Source organism: Colias philodice, chromosome 27 (assembly GCF_061535455.1).
Source record: "Colias philodice isolate Cphi_HAF_F1 chromosome 27, ilColPhil1 Martin Lab GWU primary, whole genome shotgun sequence".
NCBI lineage: Eukaryota > Metazoa > Arthropoda > Insecta > Lepidoptera > Pieridae > Colias > Colias philodice.
In genome coordinates this window covers 5,277,221-5,294,357 of record NC_143112.1, presented here as the reverse complement: position 1 = coordinate 5,294,357, position 17,137 = coordinate 5,277,221, and the positions used below count along the sequence as shown (strand labels likewise).

General features: G+C 32.9%; 1 protein-coding gene and 1 long non-coding RNA gene across 2 annotated transcripts in view; both read left to right on the top strand.

The window, feature by feature from the left end:
• Positions 1-17,137, top strand: part of LOC149476629 (uncharacterized) — a 444,465-nt gene that overhangs the window by 99,361 nt on the left and 327,967 nt on the right. The window lies entirely within an intron of this gene.
• LOC149476638 (protein sine oculis-like) overlaps positions 3,672-17,137 on the top strand; it is a 28,749-nt gene continuing 15,283 nt past the window's right edge. Inside the window, exons 1-2 of the mRNA XM_089711946.1 lie at positions 3,672-3,836; positions 13,409-14,055. Of these exons, the coding sequence (XP_089568072.1) occupies positions 13,951-14,055 (105 nt within the window). The 5' untranslated portion in view covers positions 3,672-3,836; positions 13,409-13,950. The remainder of the gene's footprint in view (positions 3,837-13,408; positions 14,056-17,137) is intronic.

Genomic DNA, 17,137 nt, shown 5'->3' with positions numbered 1-17,137 from the left:
CCGATAAATCATAATAATTATAGGGCTTGAAACATTTTTCCACATCTTTGAGGTTGTAAGAAGCCTGAAACATAACATATATAATTAAAAATATGTTTAACAAGATAAAAATAAATAAAGATTTTACTGAAGTAATAATTAAAAATAATATTATTAATAATAATAACTTACCTCATTTATACTAGTAGATAAACTAATTACTAAGCTACCACATGAAGAAACCTAATTTTTAAAGCTGTAGTGTTTTGCACTATCTTCCTCCGATATCTCCTTTGTTATGTTGTATACAGGCTCTTGAAGAAAAAAGTCATCTAAACGACTGGTCCTCTTATTTTTATTTATTGTTAAGTTAGAAACCTCATCTTCATCCGATAAATCATAATAATTATAGGGCTTGAAACATTTTTCCACATCTTTGAGGTTGTAAGAAGCCTGAAACATAACATATATAATTAAAAATATGTTTAACAAGATAAAAATAAATAAAGATTTTACTGAAGTAATAATTAAAAATAATATTAATAATAATAATAACTTACCTCCATTTTGTTATTTGTAATAAATTTCTACGCGTTGACCTGTGGTTGAATTCGAAACACAATATACTAAGGATGCGTGCAGGGATATTTATATGATAGATTTGGGAAGGGGCTAGCACGACTTTGGAATCATTATCTTATCTATAAGGATTTCCGAAAAATGAATACATTAACATACTTAGCTAACAACTAATACACAAGACATGACACAACAAACACAAACAAAAACAACGAACATAGTTAAGCAATCACTTATGTACTTATAATTATATTGAGAATAATTTGGGAATCATTATCTTTGGACTTCAGTTTGTAGTGAATATTGCTTAATGTATGCTTAATGCATTTTGTGTATATGTAACTAAGGGAAACATTATAAAATTAAATAAAACAAATTGTATGCAATTTACTATTTTTTATTTCCTTACAAACAATAAATATACATATAAAAATATTGCATATATTGGCCGGCCTGCATTTCTAAATAAATACATATAAAAATATTTCATATATTGGGATGACAATATAACATGATGTTAGTTTAGGTTGATGATTGATAGAAATTGGATGAGGTCAAACATGTAAAAATGAATACATTAGACCTGCAAATGAGTCTTCATAGAATACACCCCAGCCTCCAGTATAGCGTGTACCCCTCGAATCGCCTGCCAATGCATATACACATACCTGCATTTATTATATGCAATCTCGACCCTGACTCACAGCCAGGTTCTCATTGGGTAGCTATTCATATCAACCACGAAAGAGTTGGAGAATATTTTGATTCCTTCGGACGTAAACCGATTATAGTAATAGCGGAATTTTTAAGAAGAAATTGTCGCATGTGGGACTATAATACTGCTAGAATTCAGGATATCTATTCCACGTTTTGTGGAGAGTATTGCGTGGTATATTTGTACTACAAGTTCCGAGGCCTGAGATTGGAAGATTTCCTTACAAATTTTTCGTATGACTCACCAAGAAATGATATGACACTTGTTAAATTGTATTGTAGTGTAATGCGGGTGTAAATAAAGAAATAATATATGGAAATAATATGTTTTATTTTCAATCAACTCTTTTACAATCCTTGTCCTACCGTAACAAAGTTCGATACATCAGATTACCCGGAAAAACAATTAGGTTAGGTTAGACTTTGATAAACAACGCCAGAAGCGAATCGCTTTTTAAAAAAAGCAACAATTAGGTTAGGTTAGGTTAGACTTTGATAAACAACGCACGAGCCGAGCGAGCAAAGCGAGCGTGCCGCGGCAGCGGCCGGCGAGTGCCAGAAGCGAATCGCTTTTTAAAAAAGCAACAATTATAATAATATAGTAGGATAATATATAAATATAGGATTTTAGACGTATTTTTTCTTGAATATAATAATACATCGTTTGGTTAGAATAGCGAGGTAGGTCGTAACAAAGAAGTTTAATACAAAAGCAGTGATAAGCGAGGTGCACAATGAGTAATAGATATGAACGCCGATAGATAATAGGAAAAGGCAAACAACCGGTGGGTCATTAGCGTCCCATTAATGACCCATCGATTAACTCTTATCTAATTGATATTTGATAAGAGTTAATCGATCTGCACACCTCAGCTATCTTTGGAACCGTGCATCCTATCGCTTCGGGAGTGAGTGCTATCGACTCAGCGTGGCCGCTTTAGTGGGAAAAGAGTCCAAACTTTTTTTTTTTTTTTTTTTTTTTTTTTAGTCGGGGTTTTCAATCAAGTCACGTCCTCACCGTACCATACAGTGAGGCAGCATAGAGTGAGGCAGTACCCGGGAATCCATACTACTCTTATTTGAAATGATTATTTACCTAGGCAGGTACATATCTATTTCTGACCGATTATTATTTTTTGTTTACAACTAAATCTTGTGAAAGAAGTTTCACTCCTGACACACGCGCTTTTTTAATCACTGAAGTTGTTGTAATTAAACTAATAATTGCTATTATATAAAAGTGACTTAGATGTACCTAAAATACTCGCAAAGGAGGACTTATAATTATTAGGAGGTATATGTAGGTACATAAGTAGGTACCTATTTCTAAGTCAGTCAGACATAGGAGTGAGGTTAAGATTTTTTATTTTTTTAGTGAATCACCATCACCCGTTGGTTTAATCATTTATTCATTTCATGAATCATGCTCTAAGCCACAACTAGGTACCTACTGCACACTAAGCCATTCAACTTTATCTAAATTCCTAAAATTCCTAAATTCCAAGCTGAAAGCTAGATATCTTAGTTTAACAACTTCTAGATACCTAGGTCCGGTTAGCATACCTATCTGTCTGTAAAAAATAACAAATACCTAATAGGTAATATCACAGACTAATAATAATATACTACGTATACAAGTAATATTAATTATTAATTCAATGGAGTTTAATAAAAAAATTAACTCAATGAAAGAATCTACCTAAGGTACAAAATCGCACTGAATTAAAAATTAAATTAAAAACTCTCCAATAATACATATTATAATACCTACAAATAAAGTAAATATTATAGGTGCTTTTGGTATTCTAAGTTGATTTCTGTTTATAATACATATCTACTTACATAGGTACCTACGTTGGTACCTACACATAAACACTGTAACATCCTATTGATTTCAAATGTTATTCACAGGCCAAAATAATTATTTCAGACTAAGATGTTAATCTACTACCTACTCTTAACTGAAACTACCTAACATGATAATCCTCTACTTACAATGAAATTTATTGTTCTCAATTCAAAATAACAAAAAAGCTCCCAAATAATTTCGAGAAATAAAAATTTAAACGGACAATGTTACAATAAGTAAGCTCTCAACGTATAAACAGACGTTTCCATCAACGTTACATCATTATGTTTTCGTAGCAATGATTTAATAATATCAGCTGGTACTGGTAAAACACGATCGAAATATCTTTTCCGAAATCATTAAAGTACGCCTACTTTAACGAGTCCAATTGTTTTAGAAACGCTAAAATGGCGAACCAGTCAAACAACCAATACAAGGCGGGACCTTCGCGCCGGAAGAAGCGATTCCATTGGTCCATTTGAATTCTTCATTACAATTGACCAATCAGGATGTAGAACGGAACTTCGAGTGAATCCAGTACCATTTTTGCTTTCGTGTTGTGCGCACGCTTTTGGACTTACAAGGATTTTAAATCGTTCTTTTTCAAATGTTCTAGTGGAATATCGGTTTTGTGTTCGGATATTGTTTAGTGCAGCAGTGAATAGATGTTGAAAGAATCAACGCGTTTGGATTGTATTTAGGTTGTTTCGTCGTGGTAAGCGGTTATTTTTAGCATTTAGCTTGTTAAAGCTTCTGATGCGAGTCTGGTCTTAATTTAGAGTAGCATATTAGTGTGAGTATGCCACGAGCGGTCTTCCTTATTATTTTTTATTTCATTTTATATCCCGTCTTGTGCAGCTCTCCGTTTATGGTACTGCGAATTACGTACCTAAATATTGAAGACTTTTACGAACCTCGTATTTTTTTAAATGGTTATTAGTTAGTGCCAGTATTTTTTTAAAGATTTTTTATTTGTTTGCATGATTGCTATGTGCCACATTTGAGTAATTGAGTAGGTAGTAATTTTGGTTCTTTTTAAAGTTTGTAAGAATAAAAGCAAAGATTCAAGGCATAAATATTTTACACAGTATTCATAAAATATCAAGTGCTAACAATAATTTTTCTATTCATGTAGAGTGGCTCTATATTATAAATTATAATGTTTATTAATAGGTATATTAATTCTTAAATAAATATGAGTCCTACGTATGAGTCTATCAAAATATTCCTAAAACCATAGGAACACCATTTTTTTTACAAATAGGTAAACAGAAATATGGCCGGTGATAGGTACATTCTAAATATTAGAGTACCTATATTATTAATAAAAGAAAATATTTAGTTATTGTGAGACTAGTTTTAGCCGACGGATTCACAACCGAAGACGATAGGTACTTACTTTAGGTACTGGGAACTATGCAATGCAACCTGTTTTATGTAGATATATTTCAGGCCATTAACCTATCAAAATTCAACCACTTCAATCGATAAATTTCCAAAAAATAGCTCGCAAAGGCCAACAATCAAACACCGAGTGTTTTTAGCCTTCACATACAAACACACTTCACCACTACAGATTCCATTATATGATCAAATAAAATCTTCAAAATAATTTTGCTCCCAATTACGAGTAAGCTCATAAAAAAATTCGTTTTATAAGACACGTAACTTTTGAACATTTAGCTTCGCGTAATTTTCTGAACGACCGGATTTTAAAAATGCGCTCCAACTTGCAAATGATTCACATAAACTACAATTTTGCACGTATAAAATTGAAAATCATAATTACCATAATAAACGGTCAGGCATAAGTGTGTTTTTTTTCCAATAACCACAACGAATATTCATTACTAAATGCGATTTCACCTGCATAGCTCCGCTCCTGTTGGTCTTAGCGTGATGATGTACCTATAGCCTTCCTCGATAAATGGGCTATATAACACCGAAATAATTTTTTAAATCGGACCAGAAGTTCCTGAGATTAGCGCGTTCAAACAAAATAACTCTTCAGCTTTATAATATAGGTACCTATCCGTTTATTCTTTACTAGCTGTGCTCCGCGGTTTCACCCGCATTACTCAGCTCCTGTTGGTCTTAGCGTGATGATATAATATAGCCCCTTCCTCGATAAATGGCCTATCTAACACCGAAAGAATTTTTCAAATCGGACCAGTAGTTCCCGAGATTAGCGCGTTCAAACAAACAAACAATCAAACAAACAAACAAACTCTTCAGCTTTATAATATTAGTATAGATTTTATTTAAACTGAATTTTTTATACCTACTCTGTGTGGTCTCTACCATATAGTAGGTACCTACTTCATAACTCTACATCGTTTATGATTAAAAAAGAGCTTTTTACACTTTGAAATTAAAAGCGTGTTGTAGTGGGTAGGTTCTCTACCGACCTAGCTACGCATAGTGCCTACCTAGATCTAAAGCTAATAAAAATTTATTAATGGTTTTACACAAGCTATCGTGTTTGAACTCTGAACTGAAAAAAATATATATACCGGCCGAATTGATAACCTCCTCCTTTTTTTGAAGACGTTTAAAAAAGTATTGATTGACGGGAATTTTCTTTTTCTACATTTCTTTCCTGTTTAATTTTCTTGAATAAATTTTTACCAGTTACAGTAATAATCTTGATTAAATTCATTATAAATGCGAAAGTAACTCTGTCTGTCTGTCTGTTACTCAATCACGCCTAAACTACTGAACCAATTTTCATGAAATTTGGTATGGAGATATTTTGATACACGAGAAAGGACATAGGCTACTTTTTATCCCGGGAAAATGACGCAATCCCGGAAATCCCACGGGAACGGGAACTATGAGGGTTTTTCTTTGACTGCGCGGGCGAAGCCGCGGGCGGAAACCTAGTTATCTATAAAATGATGTGCAGACTTAGGATATTACATTTATTACCAATCGTTTAATTAATTAAATAGTTGCGGAATATGTGCGGAACCAAGGCAAAACAAATTTTTCGATCGAAAAGCATTCTCTTGGCTTTGCATTATGAGTCGTGCAATATTATACCTACTATTATTGAAGTGAAACTTCTTTATCGGGGTTGGAAAAAAAATTAGTGTAACATTTTTTCGTTACGCGTGACATTTTTCCGTTACGCGCTATCTTTTTCTTATCCCTACCACACGTGATTCGACGTATTTCTGTATAGTTGCATATAGTAAATTATTTTTTGAAAAATAAGGTCATAAAGAAGTTTCACATCTTACGTGTGTACACTAGTACACGCACACATTTTTTTATCTAGCTATCTAAATGCTTTACAATTTTATTATTAAAAAGGTTATATTATTACAGACCAGAGACATTATAGAAATACATAGACATAAAACAAAAGGCGAACGATGCTGCGTGTATCATAACAGCTAGTTATTTTTAGTGTCGTAGCGGGGGCGACATTTAACATGAATACCTAAGTGTGAAAATATATCACACTTCATTTTGTTCCATAAAGTATATTTCTGAAGTCAAACATCTTTAGGCGCGTTGAGAGTAAAATGTGAAGGTCGCGTCATGGCAATACCACCAAGTCATGGAGTAAGGCGACGACTTTGGTATATTTGAATCTTGCCAAAGAAGTCTCACTTCTGACACGTGTGCTCGGTACACACGTTCTTTTTATTACACGCTTTATATTAGCTTCACCTGTATGTTTGTAACCGACTTCTTTGGGCGCGATTTTGACCCACTTTAAACGGCCAGATTTCGTTCAAACTTTGTAGATTTATTGAGGACCGATGACAATACACTAATTTCATAAAATTTTCTATTTTTTAGTTCGGTTTTCTATGAAAAGCGTGTTTTTTAGTTTTTTTAAACTACTTATTATATTAAACTTGGAAATTGTTAGGAATAGGAAGAAATTAAAATTAAAAACGCGGAGGCAGGTACATATGTAAGAATGTATGGATGAATGTTTGTTTCTTTCACACGTAAACCGCTTAGCCGATTTTCATGATACGATACTCAAAACTAAACTAGGTACATTATAAATTGGATATGGTAAGGAAATCTATCAGCTAGCCGCTAGGTTAGTCTCAGTCTGGCTAGATCGAGCTTTGCTTGCAAATGTCCTAAATGGCTATCATAATTATTGTCAACTAGCTTTCCGCCCGCGGCTTCGCCCGCGTTTTCAAAGAAAAACCCGCATAGTTCCCGTTCCCGTGGGATTTCTGGGATAAAACCTATCCTATGTGTTAATCCAAGTTACCCTCTATATGTGTGCTAAATTTCATTGTAATCAGTTCAGTAGTTTTTACGTGAAATAGTAACAAACATCCATACATCCATACAAACTTTCGCCTTTATAATAGTATTAAGAAGTAGGATAGGATATAATCATCATCTGTAGGTACAATGGTATTCTAGATATTATTTTTTAAGGAAATCAAGTTTTCTGCAAAATTGTTAAGCTATTTTTCAAACATAATTAATATCTTTGTTCTAATCAAGTACGTATAGTATTAGGTATATTATCTGTATCTGTTATCAAATTATTATCATACAAATATTTTATGCGTGCATGTTTTGGAATGAATTGATATTTGACTAACCTTTCAAGCATAAACTGACTAACAGATAAGTACATGTATTAAACATAGTACACACTTGTATTTACTAAAATTCTAGTTCTAATTATATCATGTCTTTCTAAGAAGTACAAAATTGATAGAGAAAGCAAAATCTTATTATAAATGCTAATCACATGAAAAAAATAAAAAATGTGTGCGTGTACTAGTTAGTGTACACACCTAAGAAGTGAAACTTCTTTGTGACCTTATTTTTCAAAAAATAATTTACCATATGCAACTTTACAGAAATACATCGAATCACGCGTGGTTGGGATAAGAAAAAGATGGCGCGTAACGGAAAAATGTCACGCGTAACGAAAAAATGTTACACTAAATTTTTTTCTAACCCCGATAAAGAAGTTTCACTTCAAAAAAAGTAGCAACAAAAATTGGTAGACCGTATTCAAAAATAAGTCCTCACGATTCCATTAATCGAATAAAATTATCGATATTTAAACATATGTTCTGAATGTTACAATCTTTATTGGTTGAGCCAATCGTAACTCGTAGAGATATGGTCTTACACGGTCGTTAATTAACCCCCCACAGTTTTTTCATCCATATAATACCTTTTTATACATTTTATACCTTTTTATAAATTTAATACTTATAAAACCTTTTTACGGTCCGCGATATAATCTGTCCGTATGGAGGGAAAGTCATATTCGATTTTTGAATTTGACGTTTTTGAAGTCGTTATTGTTTATGGTTACTTTTTTAATTGCGACCAGCTACCAATGTCAATGTTGGTGTTCTTTTTTAAATTGTTTTTTTTTGTTAATGTGTGGTATGTAGCATAAATTAAATATTCTCGTGTCACAATGTTAGTCTGCATACTCCTCCGAAACGGGTGGACCGATTCTCATGAAATTTTCTGTGCATATCGGGTAAGTTTGAGAATTGGCTAACATCTATTTTTCATATGTACCACGGGCGAAGCCGGGGCGGACCGCTAGTATATTATAAATTAAATGGACGTTTAAAATATTTTTCCTATGTTGAATCAAAATTATGTTACTTGTTAGTAAAATGTACTTGTAATTAGGTATTCTGATTTAAAACAAAATGATATGCGTAAACTATAGGTGATTTGACGATTCATCTAAATTATTGCACGCCTCATTTTCTTCTGCTACTAAGTTTAACCAAATTATTCAAAATTTATTCCGTATTTTTATATGGAATACAAAACATCTGAATTAATTAATTTAACTCAAAAATGTCATACCGTTTAGGCTTTATCTCGACATAACTGAAATAACAAGGTACATCACTAATAGTGAGGTGATTTGTTCCATTATCGTGGTGCAGTAATCTGTCGATAAATCCTGTGTTTTACAGCTGGTGCCCGCGATAAGGATCTCACGCCACGTGGGGCAATAGTGATGGGATGTGATGTCGATAGTTTTAGAATATTGTTTATATTTAGGGTTGATTGCGATAATTTATCTTATATGTATAATTATGTTAATGAATGAATGAAAAATATTTTTGATTTTAGAGTTTTAATTTAATTTAATGAAATGTGAAAGTTTTCTATGATCGTGTTCCTTACTGCACGATCATTGAGAATAGCACAGCTACCTATATAATTAATTAGTAGTTAGTTATTGAAAATAAGGAAATCGTTCGTCATACTTCAATCACATTACGCAGACCGTTCACCATACTATCTGTGTGTTAAAATGTAAAAAAAACAAGTCTTGTAGGTCTCTACATGATATGTGTTTGTGTAGTAAGTTTTGAATGGCGGTTCCTACTTCCTATTTACTTCCAACTTTGCAAATATCATTGACTCGATGTCAATAATCTACAACATGGTTGATCTTTGGAAACCAGATGCAATACTTAGCGATCTTAGTTAGCGATATTTTGGCAATAATATGTGAAAATACTCATAGATCTATTTTATTCAGCAAGAAATGTTAGATAGGGTCATTGGCAGATATATTGTATAGACACGTAGGTGTCTTAAGTAGGTTTATAAATAAGAAATAGGTTGAATGTGATATTTTTACAAATATTAGGTATACAAAACTATTTTGGCTGAATGCCATTTCACATCCATGAATTGGCTATTAGATATCTTGTCCCTCATGATAAAATAACTAAATATACTAGCTTTTGAGGATTGGAATGTTAATCGAAGTAGGAACACAATCAGTTAATTTGTTTTGGAAAGTTTTCGAATCCTACTCGAATATCGAGACTTAATAATAGATACTACTTTTTACTCCAAGTCAAGAGAAAAAAATGATGATGAATGATGAAAATCTGTGTTATTCTAATGTGTGTGTATGTTGTGTTGCTTTGTTGTATACAGTAGTATGGCAAAGTCTGCTTCGTTTGCTGAACTTTACGTAAATATATAAGTATGTAAGAATGAGGTTGCAATAATTTTTCTTCCTTTCAAAGTTTTATTCTATAAGGTCTTTTATTCTATACCAACTAATCATATATATTTTAAATAATGGTTGCTGCTTTGCTGACCGGGAGTCGTTTTTGCCACCATTGCTATCTTTTTATTTTCTGTTTTGTGTGCTATATTAATAGATTTATATTTTTATCATGGTGGCAAACAAAACGCTTTCTATTTCTACTTCTATAAACCTAGCCTATGTTTTGAGGCGGAATAATGTGAAACTACTTTTTTCAATTATTATTATTTGTTGTCTACAGTACTTACATATTAAGTACTTAAGTTAACTGATTAGATTAGATGGAAATCGTATTTACAGTTTTACCTACCTTCTTATACTATATGAATTGTTGCTTTATTTATTTATTCAATATATGGACCGTTTTGAATAGCTTTGTGTTGCAATTTTAATAGAAATCACTCAAGCAAATTAATATAATAAAAATGAATTGCTAAATGTGTTGGTAAGCGCAAAACTCGAGAATGATTGAACAAATCGGTTCAATTATTTTTTTATAATATTCCTTGAAGTACGAGGATGGTTCTTATGGAGAGAAAACGTAAACATGGATAACCGTATATGATAAATTAATAAATTATTATAATATGTCATAACTCATAACTATTCATTCATAAATGCATATATATATACCTAGTACCTACGCCTATTATAAAATGAACTATGATGACATCTCTAAAAATATTTATTTAAATATTAATCGGTTAAAATTTACATTTAGTGTAACTTGTTAATCTCATTTTAATGCAAATGAACATCTTTATTAAGACAAATACTTTAGTTTAAATATTCCTCAAGTCAAATAATGGATACAATTAATTAAAATGTCATGTAAATATGTCGCGAATTTTTTTTTCCAATTTGAATAGATTATGAATCATCAATTTAAATTCTATCATTTCTTATCTATTAAATTATAAATTAAAACTAGTTTTGTTAGATATCGAGATTTTTATCGACAAAAAATATCGATAATAACGCACATCCCTAGCCAACTCGTCAAGTCCATACATCACCAGGGCCTCCCTACAGATCGTGTCGATGATAAAAATTACTTAAAACACCAAACATTTAACATTATGCCCCTTTACCTCGCCCATCTCTTTCACACGTCCACAATTACTTATAAACGAGCGAGATAGATATATCGTGAGTTATTAATACGACAAAATTTGGGTGCCTCTAAGAAATTGTATTTTTCTCTAAAGGAATGTATTGTAAATCTTTTGTTGTCTTTCCTTAGATCTCGGTAATACTTCACGTGCGTGCATTATAAATACTTTTAACCCTTAATTGGGCGCGCCTACAAAGTTGCATAAGCGGTCGCGTGGGGTGTGTAGCACCCCAGAATTAGGAAATAAAATAAAATACGAAATACATGCAAAATCAGACTTTTATTAATTAAAACATTTGAACTTACATATTAATCAACTTTTAAACATTTTTAATTTAAAATTAACTTATTTTTTTAATATGAAAATTTTTTTTTACAAATCCTAGTTTTAACCGTTGCAATTTTTACAGACTACAATCATATGGTCATTGCACACATGTTTATGGCATTTAAAACATTCAGTCTTTGTTTTCCTGTCCTTACTTCTTGGACATACATGGCACCTTTTGTATGATTGCGATCGGCCTGCTTCAGAAATAGATTCTTGGTCCGAAATTTCATGCTGTCTTTTTAGTTGTTTTTGCAGCGGTCGCGGTAGTGTGGGTATGCTGGCTCTTGGTATTTGGTGAGGTTTGACTAAATCAACAGCCAGTAACTTTAAAAATAGTCTTCGGGATATATTGGGGTCAATTTTAGATTTGTATATTACATAGGAATTGATACCTGTGATATTGAATATATGAAAAAATATCACCATCGGCCATATTTTGGTACATCTTCCTACTTTATAAGTGGCGCACATTTGGTCGTTCGTATCAACTCCCCTTTTGGTTTTATTATAAAAATGAATAATTCCGGGCTTTCTTTTCTCACCCTTTTAGTCCACGTGGCATTTTACTGGTAACCTAAAACAAAAATATCACAACATAACCTCAAAAATTTCAAAGTATTATAATTGAACACTGTTAACATTTATCACTTGCAAAATACAATGTTTTAAAACAGAAATAATGAAATTACCAATTGGCCACTTACTCGGAATTTAGACCACACAAACAGTCACCTGGGGTGTCGTGCACCCCAAACACGCTCTCCGAGCCCAACCGTCCACAACCGAGCGCCGCTCACAACTGAATCGTGTACGTTTTACGTGTTTACGAAGCTACCTGGAAGAACAGCGCGCTAAATTCAAATTTTAAAAAGTTGTGAGCCTGGAAACCCGCTCTGGGGTGTATGACACCCCACGCGACCAATTAAGGGTTAATTTATTATCTGTATTTTTGTGTTTTGAATTAAAAACTATGTGGACATATTTTGAATTCCTAAACGTTCGAACTAGCAGGGTTCATTGCACTTTCAGCCTCTCGGTAGTTTAAAATTTTTTTTACAAGTCTAAATAAAAATGTAAAAACATGTGTCATGTCAAACATTTTAATCTTGGAAAACTTGTTATAATTCATTTGTTTTCATTAATCTTCTTTCTAGACTCATAGTACCTATGTCTTTGTCTGTTGTTATTTATTCTACATAATATACAGACTCAGTATAGACTATAGACTCATGATAGTTGTTATATTTTATTCCTTTATTTTTTATTATTATCTCGTTTCGTTAATTATGAAACATTTGTTTGGCCGAGAATGGGCCTTGAGATAATGTATTTATTACTTTTTAATTCTTACTTGACATACCTACATAACATGCAACATGAATAACATACATGAATGCAACTACGATATAGTTAGCTGTTAGTAAGTACCTAATTGTAGATTGAAGTGCTTATTTTATAAGTAGATAAGTAACAATTTACCATTGCCAATTCTCGATGTACATGATACCTTCTTTTTTTTGTGTGGTGTTTCTCAATGTTAGCCAGAAGGGTATATGATCCCGTTTTCTCTGAATACCTATATGACATCTTTCGTTGTTCTTTCACTGTGTGTTGATATTTAATTTACCATTAAGCATTATTTATTTAAATTATACAAAAATAACAAACATTTTTAAATACATTCGTTTCATCGTAATACCATAATCCCCTGCCACAATTATTTATTATCTGTCTGTGTTTATAAAAGTGTTATTTAAACAATTTCCACGTAAAAATAACTTGTTTATCCTTTTGTTACAGACGCAGTGATCGCTGATTTGTTGCCGTAATTAAAATGAAAAAGAAGAGAAAAATTAAATCGCAGTGTTTATAAACAATTTATAAAGCGTTACATTCACGCGCGATCAAAAACATTAATTTCAATGAGTGATTATGACCAGATAGAGACTGGGTGTAGTGTCCATTAAAACTTAATAAATATTGATATAACAGCTTTAAAACTCTCTGGTTCTTTAAATATAAAGGCAAATACGTAATCGTTTTGTTTGAACATTCTTGGGACTGCCGCCTTTTGTTTAATTTTGTTCCTAAAGTGGACTATAAAAGCAAAACAGTGAAAGAACAAACACGTATATATTTACCGTACTACCATTACGGTTTGTAAACAGCCCAGCTTCATAAAATATAAATCATAATCCAAAAAAAATAACTGTCAAAAAATGGCGCGCTAAAAATGACAGTTTAAAAAAAGAAAAGACATTTGAAGTTTGGCGCCAATTTGGTGTGCGTTTACAAGTGAAGTGCGTATTGGTGTCAAAGTGGCCGGGGACGAGCATTTGGACATGCTGGGGGGCCCGGAGTGGGGCCAGCGGGAGGCCACCCCCCCTAGAGACGCGCCCCTGCCGAGTTTCGGTTTCACACAGGAGCAGGTCGCGTGCGTATGTGAGGTTGGTGATCTATTTTTTTATGGCAATGATCTTATGTGCATTATACCAAATATGTGGTGTCTTTTTTACAGGTGAATTTAAAGTAGTACCATTTCTATTCAAAAAATTTGCACGTCGTAATTTTTTTAGTACACTGTCAATTTATTTTTCCATTTGCAAACTGTAAGAAATTATAAAAAACGTCAAAATCTGTATAGTAATTTCGTTCCATCACTTCAAAATCCAAGGCACACAATCTTCACAAGTTACATGTGATACCTACTTTAAAAACTTTATTTTAGTGAGTAACTAGTAGTTTACGTAGTTTATTTTCACAAGCTTTTTTTCATATGGAATCCACATACCTATTGTACCCTACGTAAATATCTTAGCGCGCATACCAAGCGCCTATTTATTCCATTTCAATAATTTTTCTTGATAAGTATTACATTATATCCAAACGAGGAATCTTTATTTTCGCAAACTTTGCAACAAAATCACACGCATCACCAAAATAGAACGCGTATTCATTTGCAATTTGTCAAACTACGTCAAAGTGTTAGAGCGCACGTACACTAGTAAACTTTGTCATAAATCCAAACGTTGTTTATTTTTGCGTTCTCCGAAACGTGGACGTTGTTTTATTTCTTTATTTATCACCACAGCTCTGCTAAATAAAGATTTTATAGTGACCATTGGCATTTATTGGTCGCACTATTTGTTTTCTATCGCTCAACCTATTAATAACTTGCAGTGGTGGCTCAGTGGTGAGACCTCGGACTTCTAATCGATAATCGGGTTCGAGACCAGGCGAGCGTACAGGAAATAAATGATTTTTCAATTTATCTGCGCATGTTGTAACATCAGCATTGCTCGAACGGTGAAGGAAAACATCGTGAGGAAACCGACATGTCGAAGAATCAAAAGTTCGACGACATGACGTGACGTCCGCCAACCCACACTTGGCCAGCGTGGTGGATTATGGCCTGTACCCTCATAGGGATTAGGGACGCCCGTGTCCCAGCAGTGGGAACGTATATGGGCTGATGATGATGATTAATTACTTGTGTCGAACTGAAACCTAGTCATGTAAACTGCAAAGGGTAAACTATTACAAGCTTATTACAAGTGTTTATGAATTGTATTTTTTTCAACTGATTGATTCGGAATAGCGAACACGTAGAACTTCACTAGCTGTCTCGGCAAGCGTTGTCCTGCCTTAGGTACTCTTATCACCGGGCGCATGGGTATTAAAAATAGATATAACGAGAAGAATTATCTTCTTAATTCTGATTAAATTTATACCTATTAACAATGAATAAAAGGTAACAAAGTATTTTTATCAATAACTTGCTGTTTGCGGTATTACACGCGATAAAAAATAGAAAAGCACCGGGAATAATATTTAGGTAAAAATAGACCACCTATATTTGTACTGATGCTAAATTATATTTAAATTAGATAAGCACTTCGGCTGTTATAGCAATAGATTACTAAATAGTTACTGTTTTAACTATTAGCTGATGCTTTGAGTTTAGTTTCGTGGTAGAATAACAAAGATTTATAATAATACTATAGCTTACCGTCCGCGGCTTCACGCTCACGCTTTGTCTAAAACCTAACAATTTATATGTATGCTAAAATTTTGAAAAAAAAAGCGCATCAAAACGTGCCTTTTCACTTCAAAAACATCAATTAAAATTTTGGCTCTGTAGTTCAAAGCTGAATTTTGAATGGTAGAGCCATGTCTGAATATGGAATCGTAAATGCCATAACACCTCATAACACGTACCTACAATCATTTTTTAGGAAGTTTCGTTCGTAAGTAGTTTCTCTTGATAAAACGTTTTAGCAAATTTCATACGATTTTAACGAATAATTTCCTAAATTTACGAACCTACGGAAATATTGTTTTAAAACATGCGAGATTTAAATTAAGGTATTTCGTAGAAACCCATATCATAAAGTTATAATATCTTCCCTTACTGACTGACCATGGGGTCAGTCTTTCCAAAACAAAATACTAAGTACTGAATCACTTGTAGAACTGCGTGTGTTCCGCTTCTAAGAATATTGCTTATATCAATGACTAAGAAAACACCATCAAAATGCTTACATGCATTTTGAATATAATAACAAACTAATCTTTCGTACAATGTAAGCATAAACAAAATTGTTTTTATCTGTGCCTTAAATACAGGGTGTCCCACTATTGGTATACTAAGCTCAAAGGAGGTTATAGTTTTGAATACACAGATCACGTAAATAATACTTAAACAACAAAATTACGTCAAAAATTGTTTGCTAAATTTTTCCTGAAAATCCATATTTTCTTCTCTAGCTTCGCGTAGCCGGCATATACGGTATACCGCTTCTCTAATGTGAGCATTTTTCTATGAAAACATAAACGATAGCTCACGTGCTGGTGGCGGGTTGCTTGTTATGGTACACATAGAGTTTCAAGAATTCATCTATTTGAAAAAAAACTGCTCCTGGAATTTTATAAGTATTTTTTACGTACTCAGCGTATGCAAAACTATAGCCTCTTTTGAGCTTAGTAAACCAACAGTGGGACGCTCTGTATAGGTAGGTACCTACTATATATATCCAATTATTATCTTCCAACAATATAAAATCTTATTAAAGATTAAAAAACTTATAATTATACAGTAAAGGGAGGCAAAGCCCGCCATTGTAACCGGATATCCGTCTAGAAACTGGTAGTCAAGGCGATTCAAAATGGCGGGTTGATGGAATACTGTAGTTCCTGTGTATTGAATTTTATTTTTCTGTGCTAAATTTTTTTATGTTACAGTTATTGACAAAGTATCTATCAAAATAATAAATAATCCATACTTTTAATGTTATAAATGCGAAAGTAACTCTGTCTGTCTGTTACTCAATCACGCCTAAACTACCGAACCAATTTGCATGAAATTTGGTATCGAGATATTTTGATACCCGAGAAAGGACTGAGGACATAGGCTACCTTTTATTGCGAAATATGTATAACGGGCGAAGCCGGGGCGGACCTCTAGTAAATAATAAATATGTATTATCAAGTATCTCTAACAAAAAGACGGCAAATTAAACAAGTTCATAC